Source organism: Spermophilus citellus (genome assembly GCF_964194105.1).
Source record: "Spermophilus citellus genome assembly, chromosome: 1".
NCBI lineage: Eukaryota > Metazoa > Chordata > Mammalia > Rodentia > Sciuridae > Spermophilus > Spermophilus citellus.
Window position 1 is genome coordinate 11,330,114 of NC_138182.1, and position 14,771 is coordinate 11,344,884.

General features: G+C 37.2%; 1 protein-coding gene across 6 annotated transcripts in view; it reads right to left on the reverse strand.

Moving 5' to 3' along the window:
• Window positions 1-14,771, reverse strand: part of PCCA (propionyl-CoA carboxylase subunit alpha) — a 371,716-nt gene that overhangs the window by 197,760 nt on the left and 159,185 nt on the right. For all 6 annotated transcript variants that reach the window (XM_081297671.1, XM_081297670.1, XM_081297669.1 and 3 more), the window contains exons 10-12: window positions 13,132-13,234; window positions 9,242-9,336; window positions 5,463-5,613 (exon numbers count right to left, since the gene is read on the reverse strand). In XM_081297671.1, the coding sequence (XP_081153797.1) occupies window positions 5,463-5,613; window positions 9,242-9,336; window positions 13,132-13,234 (349 nt within the window). The remainder of the gene's footprint in view (window positions 1-5,462; window positions 5,614-9,241; window positions 9,337-13,131; window positions 13,235-14,771) is intronic.

The following is a 14,771-nucleotide window of genomic DNA, read 5'->3' on the forward strand; positions in this document are numbered from 1 at the left end:
GTGGGGAGATTGTGGGAGTCTTTGCTTAGAAAACCCCAGTCCTACAGAAATGTCAAATACTCATAGAACATTCTACTATCATAAACTAAAGGACATTCTGCAACTCAATAAGAAAACTCAAAGGGTAAAGGATCTAATAGTCAACCCACAGAACAGGAAATGTGAATGAATCTATGAAGAAAAATTCAACCCACTCATAATAAGGAAATAAAAATAAAAACAATATTCCATTTTTCACTCTCATACAGGCAAAGATCACTTTTGGCCAGGGAGAGAAGAAACAAGCTCTCCTGTAATTTCAATGCAACCTGAAAATACTTAATAAAAGTACATATTGTGGGGCTGGGGTTGTGGCTCATTGGTAGAGTGCTTGCCTTGCATGTGCAAGGCCCTGGGTTCGATCCTCAGCACTGCATAAAAATAATAAATAAATAAATAATAAAATTTTGTGTCCAACTACAACTACAAAAAATAATTTTTTAAAAAAAGTACATATTGCCTTCCTGGAAATTCTGCACACTTATATGCAAAATGGATGTAGAGGGTTCCTGGTAACTGCAATATTTGTAATAGAAAGCTTCTAGAAAAATGATCAACACAGAACTGGTGAAATTATATGACTAGACATCTATTCGACAGGCTATTGCAAGTCATTAAAATAAAGGTTATAATGTTTTGAGTTAAATATGCCACACTCCTGAAGATGTCATGTTAAGTAAAACAGAGTTTACTTCTAAAGAGGAAAATAAACAGCCGTGACAAAATGTGGTATAGAGTGGAGGGAAGAGGTACAGATCATAGGCTGGGGTACAGCTCAGAGGTGGAATGTGTTCTTAGCTGGATTAGAACCTCAGCACCAGAAAAACGACAGCTCAATATGGTATGGAGAGTCACTATTCCAATTTTCTATACATCTGTTTGGATTTTTTGTTTTTTGTTTTTAGACAGAATACTACCAATTCTATTACCAGTCCATAAACTAAGGAACTGAAATTTAAGCAAGATCATAATGATATACTTCATTAAAAAGCATATTAATAAATCATCTTTTTGATAGAGTATTATTCCATCTCTCCATCTATCAAATGTGGAGAGAAGGCAAGATGCATAAGAGAAATGATAAGCCAAGGGGTGTGGAGTGTGAAGGTGGATGGAGAAGTGAGTATCCATCACAGATGTGGGCAGAGACCACTCCAAAGTATGCATAGGCCAAAAGGGATATTCAGGGAAAAGAAAGGAGCCTCATCTCACCCACAGGGAGAGGGCCCTAGCAAGGGGCAGGAGTCCCATTAGGGCCACACGAAGGAAATCTTACTGTGATGCTAAAGTATTGGAATTTTATATTTAAGCCTTGAAGCAAGTGGCTTAAAAAACATAGATAATTCTAACACATAAACTCTGACCACACTGAGAACAAACCCAGTCAAATGAACAAGTGTTCATGTACCAAATTTGGTGACTTTCTCAGAGGCACATTTCCTTATAGAGAAAACATATTCATTATCTCAAATTTCTCTCTTGAGGAAATTAGCAAAATGAACACACTCCTCACATTTCTGTTACCAGAAAATACATACAAGTTCTAAAGCTGGAAAAAGTGACAGTTCAGTCAGGAAATTTCAAGTTTAAAAAAAAAAAAAAAAGACAAAAGAAAATTATAGCCCTCCTGGCTCAAACTGAAACAGTAATTAGAGATAAGATACAGTTTAGGAGCTAAAGAATTTGGTGAATGTGCCTTACACATTATAATTTAAGGTTAGTAAAGAAATTTAAAAGAGAAAATCCACAGTTAAAAGCACATTTCAATTGCTTAAACAATGTTAAAAAGAAATGTTTGGCATGTGTAGTAAGAACGGCTTTCGAATACCATAAAGTCCAAGACTCCTCAATTATGGGCCCATTCACTGATATCCTACCATCAAATACCCCTACACACAAATGAGTTCAAGTCAAAATGCATTTCTTTGACTGGCAGGATCAGAGTTGCTGCAAATAAATAGAAGAGAGAAAAAAAAGATGAGGAAACATTAAATGGGAGACACATGTACCAAAGTGTGGTATTAGCACAGATCAAGACTTTCATATCTGATATGATGCAATCTTTATAAATTGGAGTCTCCCGCCCCACAAACTTATTTATGACCTTTCTTGATGGCATAGCACACAATGTCCTGGCAAGCTAGCCAAGATACAAAACATAGGTACCTGGATGGTTTTGACTGGCAGCACAGAATTATTTAAATATCAACTATTAGATCTTATGCTAAAATGACTGTAGAACAATCTTGAATAAACTTATGGGCTAAAATAAATGAGCCAGGAACAAATACCAAAATAATAATAATAATAATAATAATAATACCATAACAGCTAGACACAGTACTGTATGCCTATAGTTCCAGGAGGACTACCTGAACCCAGGAACTTGAGACCGGCCTGGGCAACATAGCAAGGTCTCATCTGAAAACAAAACAAAAACCAAAAAGGAAAAACCACAAGCCCATGGTAACAAACTGCACTTAAAAAAAACAAAAGATATTAGTTGTCAATTCCTTAAATACCCATGAGTACCTCAATTAAACAATCTTGTATTTCTTGTATGTGGAATGAAATACAAAGACTTTGTCACTTCAGTTTCTATCAGAATCATATTAAAAGCTGTTATTCTCATGAAGACAGGATAACATCTACCCTTTAATAAAAGACATGATTTTCTAGTTAATTATCTAATTACATACACTTAATTATAAAACACGGGGGCTGGGGATGTGGCTCAAGCGGTAGCGTGCTCGCCTGGCATGCGTGCGGCCTGGGTTCAATCCTCAGCACCACATACAAACAAAGATGTTGTGTCCGCCGAGAACTAAAAAATAAATATTAAAATTCTCTCTCTCTCTCTCTCTCTCTCTCTCTCTCTCTCTCTCAAAAAAAAAAATTAATTATAAAACACATAAGAAAGACTCTAAATCCAAATAGACCAAGTCAGGTGTGGTTGGTGCACCTGCAGTCTCAGCTCCTTGGAAGGCTGAGGCAGGAGGATCAACTGAGCTTAGGAGTTCCTGGCCAGCCTGAGCAGCGTACTGAGATCCAGGATAGGTGGATGGATGAATGGATAGATGGATGGATGGATGGATGGATGGATGGATGGACGGATGGATGGATGGACAGATTAAAAAACTAAATTCCACAAATATATCAGAGTTTACATTAACTTTCTATGGACCAAACTGTCCAGGCAGATAAAAGACAAAGATTGTTGGCTAGGAAATCATACACTGCTTATAGGGACAGAAGTGAAAATGTCTGGCTGACGAGCTCATGTAGAAGAGGATAAAATCAGATACAGAACACAAAAAGGCAACTACCAAAAAAGAGGCAGAAAACTATTTGGGTCTCAGACCTCAGACCCCCTATTGTTGAGGGAAGGACAGGACCACTGAGGAAACCCACTTCAAGGACACAAGGTCACAGGGCTGATGAAGACAAGGCATGGAGAGAACCCAAAACACTCTTCCCTGCAACCACCAGCAGGCAATGAGGATAGTCACAAGAAATAGTCCACCTCTGGGGAAAGGGCCTGAGTATGCAGACACCTTTTGAGAAGGACAGGCTCAGAAGAACTGTGAAAGACCCTCAGGCTCCCAGTGGCTTCTGAAGAACAATCATCTCAACAAAAGAAGACTCAAGGCAGACTTGGCTTCCTCTGGGAGCACCACAGCCAGCCCTCCCAGCCCCAGCCCAATAAGGTGTGGAAAGGCACAAGTGTGTTTTCCCCCAATTCTACTGGCCAGCAGCCTGTAACCCCACCCATCCATCCCAGCCTCTGTGGACAAAGGTGTTTTATGAATGGCATGATGTACTGAATAGAATCCCATCAAAATTCACATCCATCAAGAATCTGTGCATGTGACCTATTTGTACACAGGTCTTAGCAAAGTTAAGATAAGGTCAAGGAATGGGGTGACTCCTAAATCCAATATGACTACTGTCCATACAGAAAGAGGGAACTTTGGGCACAGAGATGCTCAGGGAGAAGTCCAGAAGACAACTGTGCTGTGCTGCCACAAATCAAAGAAGGACAAGGAGTGTCAGCCACCACTAGAAGCTGGTAGAGGCAGGGGTCAGGTCCTTCTCAAGGCCCCAAGGAAGAAACCAATTCTTCTGGCACCCTGATGCTGGGCTTTAGCCTCCTGAAATTCGAAAGAATGTGAAATGTGAAATTCCTGTTATGTGAGTCACACTTTATCATCATTTGTTATGGTAACCCTAGCGAACAAATGCAAACTCCATAAAACTGGAAGCAAACTAAAATTCTATAGAAATTGAATAGTTAGATAAATAGTGGTATTTTCTTCAAAGGAGTACCATACAGGAGTCACATGAAACACCCTGGAAGAACCTCAAACACACAGTGTCAGAAGTCAAGCCCAAAACAATGTAGACAATTGAGCCCATTAATACAAACTGTAAAGAAAAGAAACAGTAGGAACTAACCATGCTACTTGGGTATACAAAATTCGAAGGAAGAACTATATGGAAACATGAGAAAGTGCTGAGAATCCAGTCAGAAGAGGAGCTGGCGCTAGAGAAGATGGAAGGGGAATAACTGAGAAAAAGAAGAAAACGGCTAAGAAGTGCTGCAGAAGACACGGTGGAACACGCGCGGAGTTTTGCTTTGCTCAACATCGCATTATGTTCTGTGTGTGTGTAGTTCAAAATTGAATAAAACAACAAAAGAAGGAGGAAGCCAGGAAAGCCACCTATTATAGCACTGGCAACTTCCTGAGATCCTGGCTAGAACTGACAGACGATGTCCACAGATGCAGGGGCGGCCACTGGTTTCTGATCCTCATAACAGGGACAGGCCTGGCTGGGCACTGTGACTATCATTCCTGAAAGTTTACTCTAGGTTCCCTTCCTTTTGAAGATTCTGGAAGCACTTACTCCCTTTCTATTTGCAATACCTAGCATAGTGCCCCTGAACAGCATATGAACCCTGACAAACAAACTCATGCTGAAAAATTCAAGAAAAAAACCAAAGTGGAATTTCTACTCACCAAATACTATCAGTAACAAAGCAGAAGCCTAAACCCTGATGTTAGGTTCACAGGATTCTTATCTGTCCCTTCTTGGTAGACAGCACAAGCATAAAATCGAAATCTTTATTTAACAGTTTATGAAACTAATTTTTAACATATATTAAAAAAAAAAAAAAAGCCAGACATGGCAACCAACACATGCCTGTAATCCCAGCGACTCAGGAGACTGAGGATCACAAGTTCAAGCCCAATCTCAGCAACACAGCAAGACCCATAGCAACTTAGTGAGAGACCATCTCAAAATTAAAAAAAAAAAATTAAAAGGGCTAGGGACATAGTTCAGTGGGAAAGTACCACAATAAGAAAAAAAAAAGCGGGGGGGGGGGGGAGGGTGGTGGTGAGAGGAACAGGACCAGGTGTTACCTGCAGTCTCGTATTCATTTCTAGGAAGTAGAAGTTCTTCCTGGAGTCCACCAGGAACTCCACGGTTCCAGCTGAGGAGTACTTCACTGCTCTGGCAAGAGCTACAGCTTGTTCTCCCATGGCTCTTCGAGTCTCCGGATCCAGAAAAATGCTATGGATACAGAAAGCACTCTTGTGCATTTTGAACAAAAGTCAAATTATCTTGTTCTTAAATGTTACTCAGATATAGATCATCTCTATCAATTTGTGAGTTCACAATGTTCTATTCCTTATATGTTTTATATTACTGCCTTATGCAAAACATGCTTAAACAAATCCATCTCAGACTTTTATAAAACATCTGAACTTTTCACATTATAACTTCAATCCATTTGTAAAATATACAACTACTCTTTAGCAAAATTTAATAAACATATACATTCAGAGTTGCTTCAATTAAATTAAGAGAAAATAATTTCTTAGAAATTGGCATAAAGTCAGTCCTCCTTACACATGGATTCCATGTTTGCAAGTTTGTCTACTTGACAAAATCATTTTGTAATCTCAGAATCAATATTTGTAATACCTTCATGGTAATTTATAAATACATAAGCACAGAGGGGAAAGCTTTGAGATGGTTACTATACTGAGGTTGGACAAGATGACACTCTGCTTCATTTTAGTGCCTACCTCCAAACAGTGTCCTCTTAGGCCTATTTCGTGTTCTGGGTTTTGTTTTTTTTTTTTTTTTTTTTTTTTCATTTTTGTGCATTTTCTCTTTCTTCATTTGTTAGGGAGTGGGGCTGACCTCACTGTTTACCTGGCACCTGAATACTGTGCTTGAGAGCAGAGGCTGTGAAGGGCCTTACAGAGAAAACCCATTGTAAGATCGGCTCTGAACAGGTGTGTCATGGTCTTTGGCCTGAATTGTGGGCTCACCATTAATAAAGTAATAACAAAGACTGAATAATGTGCCCTTCAACAGAAACGTACAGGAAGTGAGATTATGAACAACTAGTTGCCTAAAATTGTTAGGTACTGTGTGAAAATGTGATGGCCAGAGGCTTGCAGAGACCTACCCTGTATTTCCTTTAATATGAGCTAATTCAGTGTTCATGACACTTTACAGAACATAGCTGCCACAGATAACAAGGGCCAACTACACATCTAATAAACCACAGCACCTTTGTTTCAAAATCACCTTCCAGCAAGCAAGTAAAGCTAAAATGTTCTTAACAAACCCTGAAGAAAAATGCCATCAGATAGCCTACATTTTCACATTATGCTTTTATGCAAGAAAGGCTTTGAGAACAAAACATTGACTCCTTTTCTATTAGAGGGTTAAAGTATTTTCAAATAAAATTTAGATGACATGTTATAAAATGTTATTATTAACTAGCATAATCCCTTTCATCAATATGCCAAGATTAGTAAGAGTTGCTCTTGGCTTAACTGTGTTACGATGCCCCCTTCTCTACCAGGCCCAGGCCCACTCATTTTGTTTTGCTGTTTTTAATTTTAAAGCAAATTCCAAATTAGTTATCATTTCATCTACAAAAACACCCATATACATTTCTATATGTATTCCTTCATTCTTTTTATAACACAACCACATTTTGAAAAACTAAGCACTCTTTAACACTCTGTATATAATTAATATCCAATACTCAAATTTCACTGATTAAGTCATAAATCTTTATACAGCTAAATTTATTTGAATTAGGATCCAAGTTCAGTGCAGACATTGTGTTTGGCTGGTTTGGTATTTTAAGATTCTTTTAATCTACAATGCTCCTTCTCTTCCCTTTTTTCAGGTAAGGACCAGGTCATCTTCCTATCTCATTCCTTGATTTCTGGGTTTGGCTACAGGCAGCCCAGGTGTCCTTTTACACTAGCTTTGTATTTCCATTCCACAGAAACTGCTAGTTAGAACTCATGCCTGTAACAGACTGATTTGGATCATGGTGGGGGTGGGCAAGAATACTTCGAAAGTGGGAAATGAACTTTCTACTGTTTCCCTTTGGTGATGTCAGGATTATCGATGGGTTCAGGTGTTATGAATCTTACCTATTAAAAATATTGTTCTGCATTAACTTAATGAATATAGGATTTGAAGAATAACTAATGCAACAAAAGAAGAAAACCAATGGAAGATAATGTAATGGAGAATTTTAGTATAGTTAAGAACTCAATTTTTGCCCTGTCTGGTCTTATCCTTTCCCTTACCTAATCCTAAGCAGTGAAACACAAAGATAATAGCCAGTTTAGCACTACCTTCAAAACACAGTGGTAGATTCTTACTTTAGGATCTGAAAACTACCTAGGTCATTTATTTTAACATTTTACAATGCACAGGTACATAGCAAGTCACTACTAACGATCAGTCCTAGCTTTTTATTTTGATTCCTACTGCTTGAAATTTCCCTCTTTTCTCTAAATTAATAGATGAGATGTTCATATGAAAAAGTTACATTTCTAGACAGAAGAAACAAACAAAAATCATGATTCAAGGTTCCCAGTCTATGAAGGATTTCTAACCCAGGTAAGACTTGAGTAAATTTAAAACAGAAAGTTGAAATGGAGATGACAAGGCAGGCAAAAAACCACAAAGTTGCAAAAGAACTGGATCTGAGCCCATCACTGTTCTGCCAGCATCCTCTCCCCTGGGTCCCTACAGCTGGAATTTCAGCTGAGTACGTGGTCACAGAAGGAAAAAAGACATTTCCGAGTCTGCAGTTGGCTAGGTACCTAACTGAAAGGTCAATATCAAGCAAAGAGGACTGCAGCTTCCAGGACCCTTCCTGGGGAAAGACCCCGGGAGGACATTCCTTGTCCTTTCTTCTTCCCTCATGTGACACAGGGCCCTATGCCACGTGGCTGCAGTGGGCCATTCTTCACAGTATGGTTGCAGGCTTTTAAGAGCATGCATCCAAAGACACAAGATGTAGAAGCTGGGAATTTCAGGGTGCCTGGGCCAGAAAATGGGACCTGTATTCCACTGGTCAAGTGGAGACAACTCAGTCCCCTCCCCCATCACACCACGAGAAAAGTTCACAGGAGTTGGGAAACATTTCAAACTACTATACCATATATGATTTTTTAAAACTATTACAACTAAAAGATGGTTTAATTTTTACCATTACCTTGGATAAAAACTCATTCACTCTTCTCGGAAACCTTACATTGTATCAAGGTATGCTGGCTATGTTAATTAAAGCTAAAGTAGGATTTTGGTTTTTTTTTTTTTTTTTTGGTGCCTGGTAATTAAAGAAAAAAAAAATCTATGTACATTCAATTGGGAATTTTTAAGAAGAAATATCAGAACATATGCATCAACCAACCTAACATCAACTTAGAAATAAGGCTTCAGGAAACCACCACACAAAATACATGAAAGGTAGCCTACAGTTTACCCAAAGTGGCTCTGATAAATCAAGCAATGGTCAAGAACTAAGCCCCACAAGTCCTTTCATTGTAGGAAAAAACTGAGGATCCACGTATAAAGCCATTAACAATACCCTTGAAATTCCATGAAATACCAGCAGGTTCTGCACTACCTAAAGTCAGCAGAAGTCAAAGCTGATTATCTACCCAAATTTCTCTTCTTATAAAAACACTTCTTCTTCAAATATTCCTCACTTTTTTGCAATATGGTACTGAAGAAGATCAAGTAACAAATTTTGAGTTATAAAAATAGGCATTATTAGAGTCTATGCTAACATTAAAGCAATTTGGGCTAGTAAAATGGAGAAGAAATCTGGAAGATATATGGAAGCAGGTTCGTGGGGAGAGACTCTTACCTTGGTGCTTCCTCCACCACCTTCTGGTTTCTTCTCTGAACTGAGCACTCTCTTTCATTAAGCCACAAAGCATTTCCATGTTTATCACCTAAAACCTGAACAAAAAGCGTCACTTGTAGCTGGGCGCAGTGGTGCTTGCCTGTAATCCTAGCAGATCGGGAGGCTGAGGTGGGAGGATCTCAAGTTCAAAGCCAGCCTCAGCAAAAGTGAGGCACTAAGCAACTCAGTGGGACCCTGTCTCTAAATAAAATATAAAATAGGGCTGGGGATGTGGTTCAGTGGTTAAGTGCCCCTGGGTTCAATCCATGATACAAAAAAAAAAAAGAACGTCATCGTCATTTGAAAACACACAACCACACCCATGGATAATGAATCCAGCTAACATCTTCCCCACCACACAACAGCTCCTGATTTTTAACATACATGCCTCTTGAAGCACTCTTTATAGAGAGTTATAAAGAAAACCTTTATATTTCAACAAAATTCAATGAAACATTTTTACCAAAAATATTTAAGGATGCCAGGCATGGTGACGCACTCCTGTAATCATAGTGTGTGTGTGTGTGTGTGTATTTTTTTTTTTTTTTAGGAAAAGATTCTCATGTTACATTTCACATAAGATATAAAAAGCATTAGAATCCACTGTGCCCTGTGAAGGACCCGAGTGTCGATGGAAGGGTCACACACTTTGGTTGCCTGTGGTGCTTAGGAGAGCCACCACAGATATCTGTTTGTTGTTCACCTTATTCAACGTTTGTTCATCAGGAAGTGATACTTTGTGCATTTGCATGCAGTATTTATATGTGGATATCTTTACTGTGATTTGTTTTTATTATATGAAACTGGTGAAAGATTACGACTTTTCACATTTGTAATAATTGGAAATAAGCTGGGGTTGTGAGGTAAAAGTGGAATCGTCTGGACAACCATTTGTACATTCCTGAATGCATATTTTAGGTTCACGGAGGCATTAATTTTATTTCAATTATCAGACCTCCTGGGGCAAGTTATTTTGTTTCTTCATAAATTATAAACCATAGATAATATCATCTTAATATTTTATATGGCTTCTGAAATATCAAATTAAAAAACATTACAGTTGTAACAGGTATAGTAAGCTATAAAATGAATAGCTACTATATGACTGCAACATTAATTTTTAGGAATAAAGTCTATTTAAGACTCAATAATCATTCTAAGACTCAGAGGTAGAGCTAAAAATATTTTAAATCATTAAAATAACTCTAAATGTCCTTTTTTATTCTAGTTGACAAGGAAGTGAAAGTAGGCTTAAAAAATAAAGCAATCCAAAATAACCAATAGTTCTCAGGAATATTTCCAACTGCAAAATATTAGATTCATTTATAGTCTCCAGTTCACTTTTTAAAGTTTTGGGTATTTACCAACCATTGAACAAAAATGATTTGAAGATGATTTTTTGGGAAACAATTAAATGAAAAGTGCTTATAAGAGAAGTTAATCCTTACAGGTACTCTGAGCTGTTTTAACTTTAAATATAGCCCTTTATAGATACACATGCATTGATTGTGGAAAAATCTCTAAGCTACTCTATTTCCTGATAAAAAGCTGCATGATAACAGAGAGCTCCCAGTAACCCGAGCCATTCGGTACCCTGAGCTGGGCCTGGGGAATGCCTCTTTCCCTCCTTCAGAAATCACTGGACATAATGTGAAAACACAGAGGTGACATTTGCATGCCAGGGCACAGCTTCAGTACTGCAGAAGATGCACTGTTGTTCACATAAAGAACAATAGGCAATACACACGCATATATGTCACAGTCTGGATGTGGGTGGACATTCAAGAAATAACAGTAGTGCATGCACATAGGAACAGAAACCAGGGGGCCTGGAAATGGAAAGAGAGACTTGCTTTTGCTGAATACCCTTTATCATGTGCACAAGTTATCTAATATAAATAATTAGATGAAAACGACATAAAAACAATTATTCAAAAACCTTCCAAGTATGGATGGGGGTTATAGCTCAGTGTAGAGCACTTGCCTAGCATTTGTGAGGCACTGAGTTTGATCCTCTGCATCACATAAAAATAAATAAATAAAGTAAAGGTGTTGTATACATCAACTACTAAAAATATATTTAAAAAAAAAAAACTTCTGAGTAGAGATCAGATATGGGAACCACTGTGTTGCCCATCTAAGCTACTGGGAGACATTTTCACCTATGTTTAAAAATATCTTGCAGATTATGGGCAATGGCTAATTAAAATACAATAAAATAAGCTAAAAGGCTGAAGCAGTTACTTAATTAGTTAACACAGACCATCAAACATTTATTTGAGTGCCATCAATGTGGTTGCTGGGAAGAGCAAAGAACTAAGACCTAGTCTGTGCCCTCAAGGGCCTCATGGTCGATCAGCAAATTCAGGTATCTAAAGCCTGAGTAATAAGTGGTATTCCAGCACAATGAATTTATTTCACTGCATTCTGAGGTAGTTTTTTACTCAACAAAAAATAACCAAAAGACATAGATCTCAAAAATATGACATCATATGGGAAAAAAAGGAACAAACAATTATAAATTGTATGATTCCATTCAGAAGAAGCTTGTTTTTGTGGTGGTAGAGAGGGAAGCCGGGGCCTCAGGTATGCTAAGCATGGGCTTTATCACTCAGCTCTATCCCTGCATCCTCAGCGATGCCTGAAGTTTACCTGTGGGGCTTAGAGGTAGAGTGCTTGCCAAGCTTGGCAAGGCTCTGCACTTGACCCTCAGCACAGAAGAAAAAAAAAGAAAGAAAGAAACCCCCTAATCTATGATGCTAGCTGTCAAAACAGCAGTCAGATACGTGCACTAGCCAAGGAGAGGGACCAACTGGGAAGTGGTGTGAAAGAATTTTTTTTTTTTTTGCCTGTTTCCTTCTTTTTATTTTTTTTTTTATATTTTTTTAAATTTTTGAATCTTTTGATTTAATAGAAATTTTCATATCTAGATCTTGTTGGTTATATATTTATACTATATAAAAATTTTATTGAGTTGTACAGTTAGGATTTATGGACTTCGCTGTATACATATGATATCTCAATTAAGAAAATCTAAAACCAAAACCCAACAAAAACAGATCTGGCTAGCCTGGGAAAGAAACAGCTGAGCTCCATGTTTCAGAACTACCTCTGATGATATGCTTCCACATTTTTTCTACTCTAGAAAATTTGAAGACTTATAAGATTTTCTGCCCATAAATAGTATCTATGTAAAGTGATCACTGAGTTTTAAATTCAGTGGTTTCTAATTTAATATTCATATTTTATCAATTTAAGTGTGACCTGCCAATTCTTAGTCATAATGTGTAAACTTAGCATGAAGGCTTTTCTGACTAATGAAAACTTCAGCAGAGTTCCTGTCTTCTATGTGTTCTTTTTGCTGACATCCACACCCACAACTTTAACAACTGAATTGAATCTTAATCCAAACAGAAGATGTGATTTGCTCATCTCCATGCAAGCAGCTCCCACCAGAACTCCTGCCACAGTGAAGCACAGACATTTGGTGAACTAAAATGATACAAAGTACAGATCAGGACTCCTTTCCTTTTAAAAATGGTCCAAGGTGGCCCAATCTTGGAAGGGGACTGAATGATTCTGCAGGTGGAATATATTCAGCCTGGTAGAGATCTTAGTACTGTTTCTTTCGGGAGGTGGGTTCTATATTGCTTCCATCCCAACCAACATCCTAGCACTTTGACCAGAATTATCCAAGATTCCAAAAACAGGTGATCAGTTTATTTTGGACTTATTCAAATGTGCCGAAACAATTCACAATCATTCTAAATGGAAGAAGGGATATGTTTCCAATAACTTCAAATGATACTGTTTAAAAGACATAATTAGAAAGCAACTTAAAATGCACCAACCTGGATTTCTATATGACGAGGGTTATCAATAAATTTTTCTATTAGTAGTCGATCATCACCAAAGCTAGAAGCAGCTTCTTGAGATGAAAATCTAAACCCCTCCCTGTTAAAAAAAAAAAACAGAAGAGTAATCAGACTAACAAAACAAATACAACCTTCATTATAAAGAAAACAAAAAGAATTAAGTATTTATTTTGGCATATTTCAGAACAAAGCAGAAAAAAACTTAATCAATATACAGATAATTAAATTAACTCTGCTTGAGCTGTACCCCCTCCAATTACAAGCTCTATGATCTTCAGTGGGTTATTTAACTTAACTGATCATAAACTTTCTATTGACACCAGGACTTATTTCACCAAATGTTATGTAAGAGATTTTAATCAACTAAACCAAGCATTTAAAGTTAATCTTATTTCTTCAACCTTAATCTATCTTCACTGCACTCACCACCGCCCCCCAATTAAAATGTACATCCACTCGTCTCAGAAGATAGAAAATGCAAACAGAACAAGAAAGGGCCTGGCCAACGGCACAACTACCCCAGAACCACAGCAAACGTACCCAGGAGACCAGACATGCAGTATGAAGATTCTCAAGAGCACTTCCTCATATTCTAAATGCATACAATGCTCTCCATTATCTCCCACCCACCACACAGGCCCTTTTATTTTTTAAATTGTTGAAAATCAATAATTAAAAGAAAAAGAATTTGTGAAAATAACATGAATTTAATTATTTTCCTCTATGTTGACCCCAAACTAAAATAATTTAAGTCATTATTATTAAAATATGCTTACTAAAATGCATATAAAATCGGCATATTTGGCCAGTCCATTAAAAACAAACTTACTAAAACTGATTGAGAATTGTATTGTATGCTCATTGATATATTCAGAATATAAAACTTAATTCCTTTTACTTTTAGTAAACAGTTAAACATTTGTATTTAACATAAAACATTAAAACCAAGTTCTTTTAATCCTTTAATTTCCAAACAGTCCATCTGGTGATATTAAAAATAACTACCTGATGTGTTTATTTTTGAGCTTGAAACATATAACATTGCAGGTAAACAATGACTAAAAGACAAATTTCCAAATGTGGCAAAACTCTCTGCTCTCAGATAAAAGGCATTGAGTTTTCTTAGTCTTCGATTACATCTTTGATTTAGGGATATGAAGTTCAGATCTCAGGAGACTGCAAACTTCAAAGAAACCAGAAGTACAATGAATCATTGTTTTTAATACCACATAACCAACTTTTATTAGATGGGATATTATAATTCACAAAGAGAAAACACAGAGCTTTGCAATTTGTCTCTGCTATAATGATTGAGAAGTTTCATTTTGCTTTTAAACCAAGAATTCCAAGAGTAAAAAATCAAAGTCACCAAGGTCAGTATCAAGTTTGAAAGTATCACAGATAAATTTCAAACTGAAGGAAATTTTTATTAAGAATATCTTTGGGGCTAGAGGTGTAGCTCAGCAGTAGAACACATGCTTACCATGCACAAGGACCTAGGTTTCATCCCAGCACAAAAACAAAAACAAAAAATTTTTGTGGTATTCAATCATAACATTCTCCCAATAAGTAACTACTAATCACCAAACTATGTAGGTCCTGGGATGACAAAAATA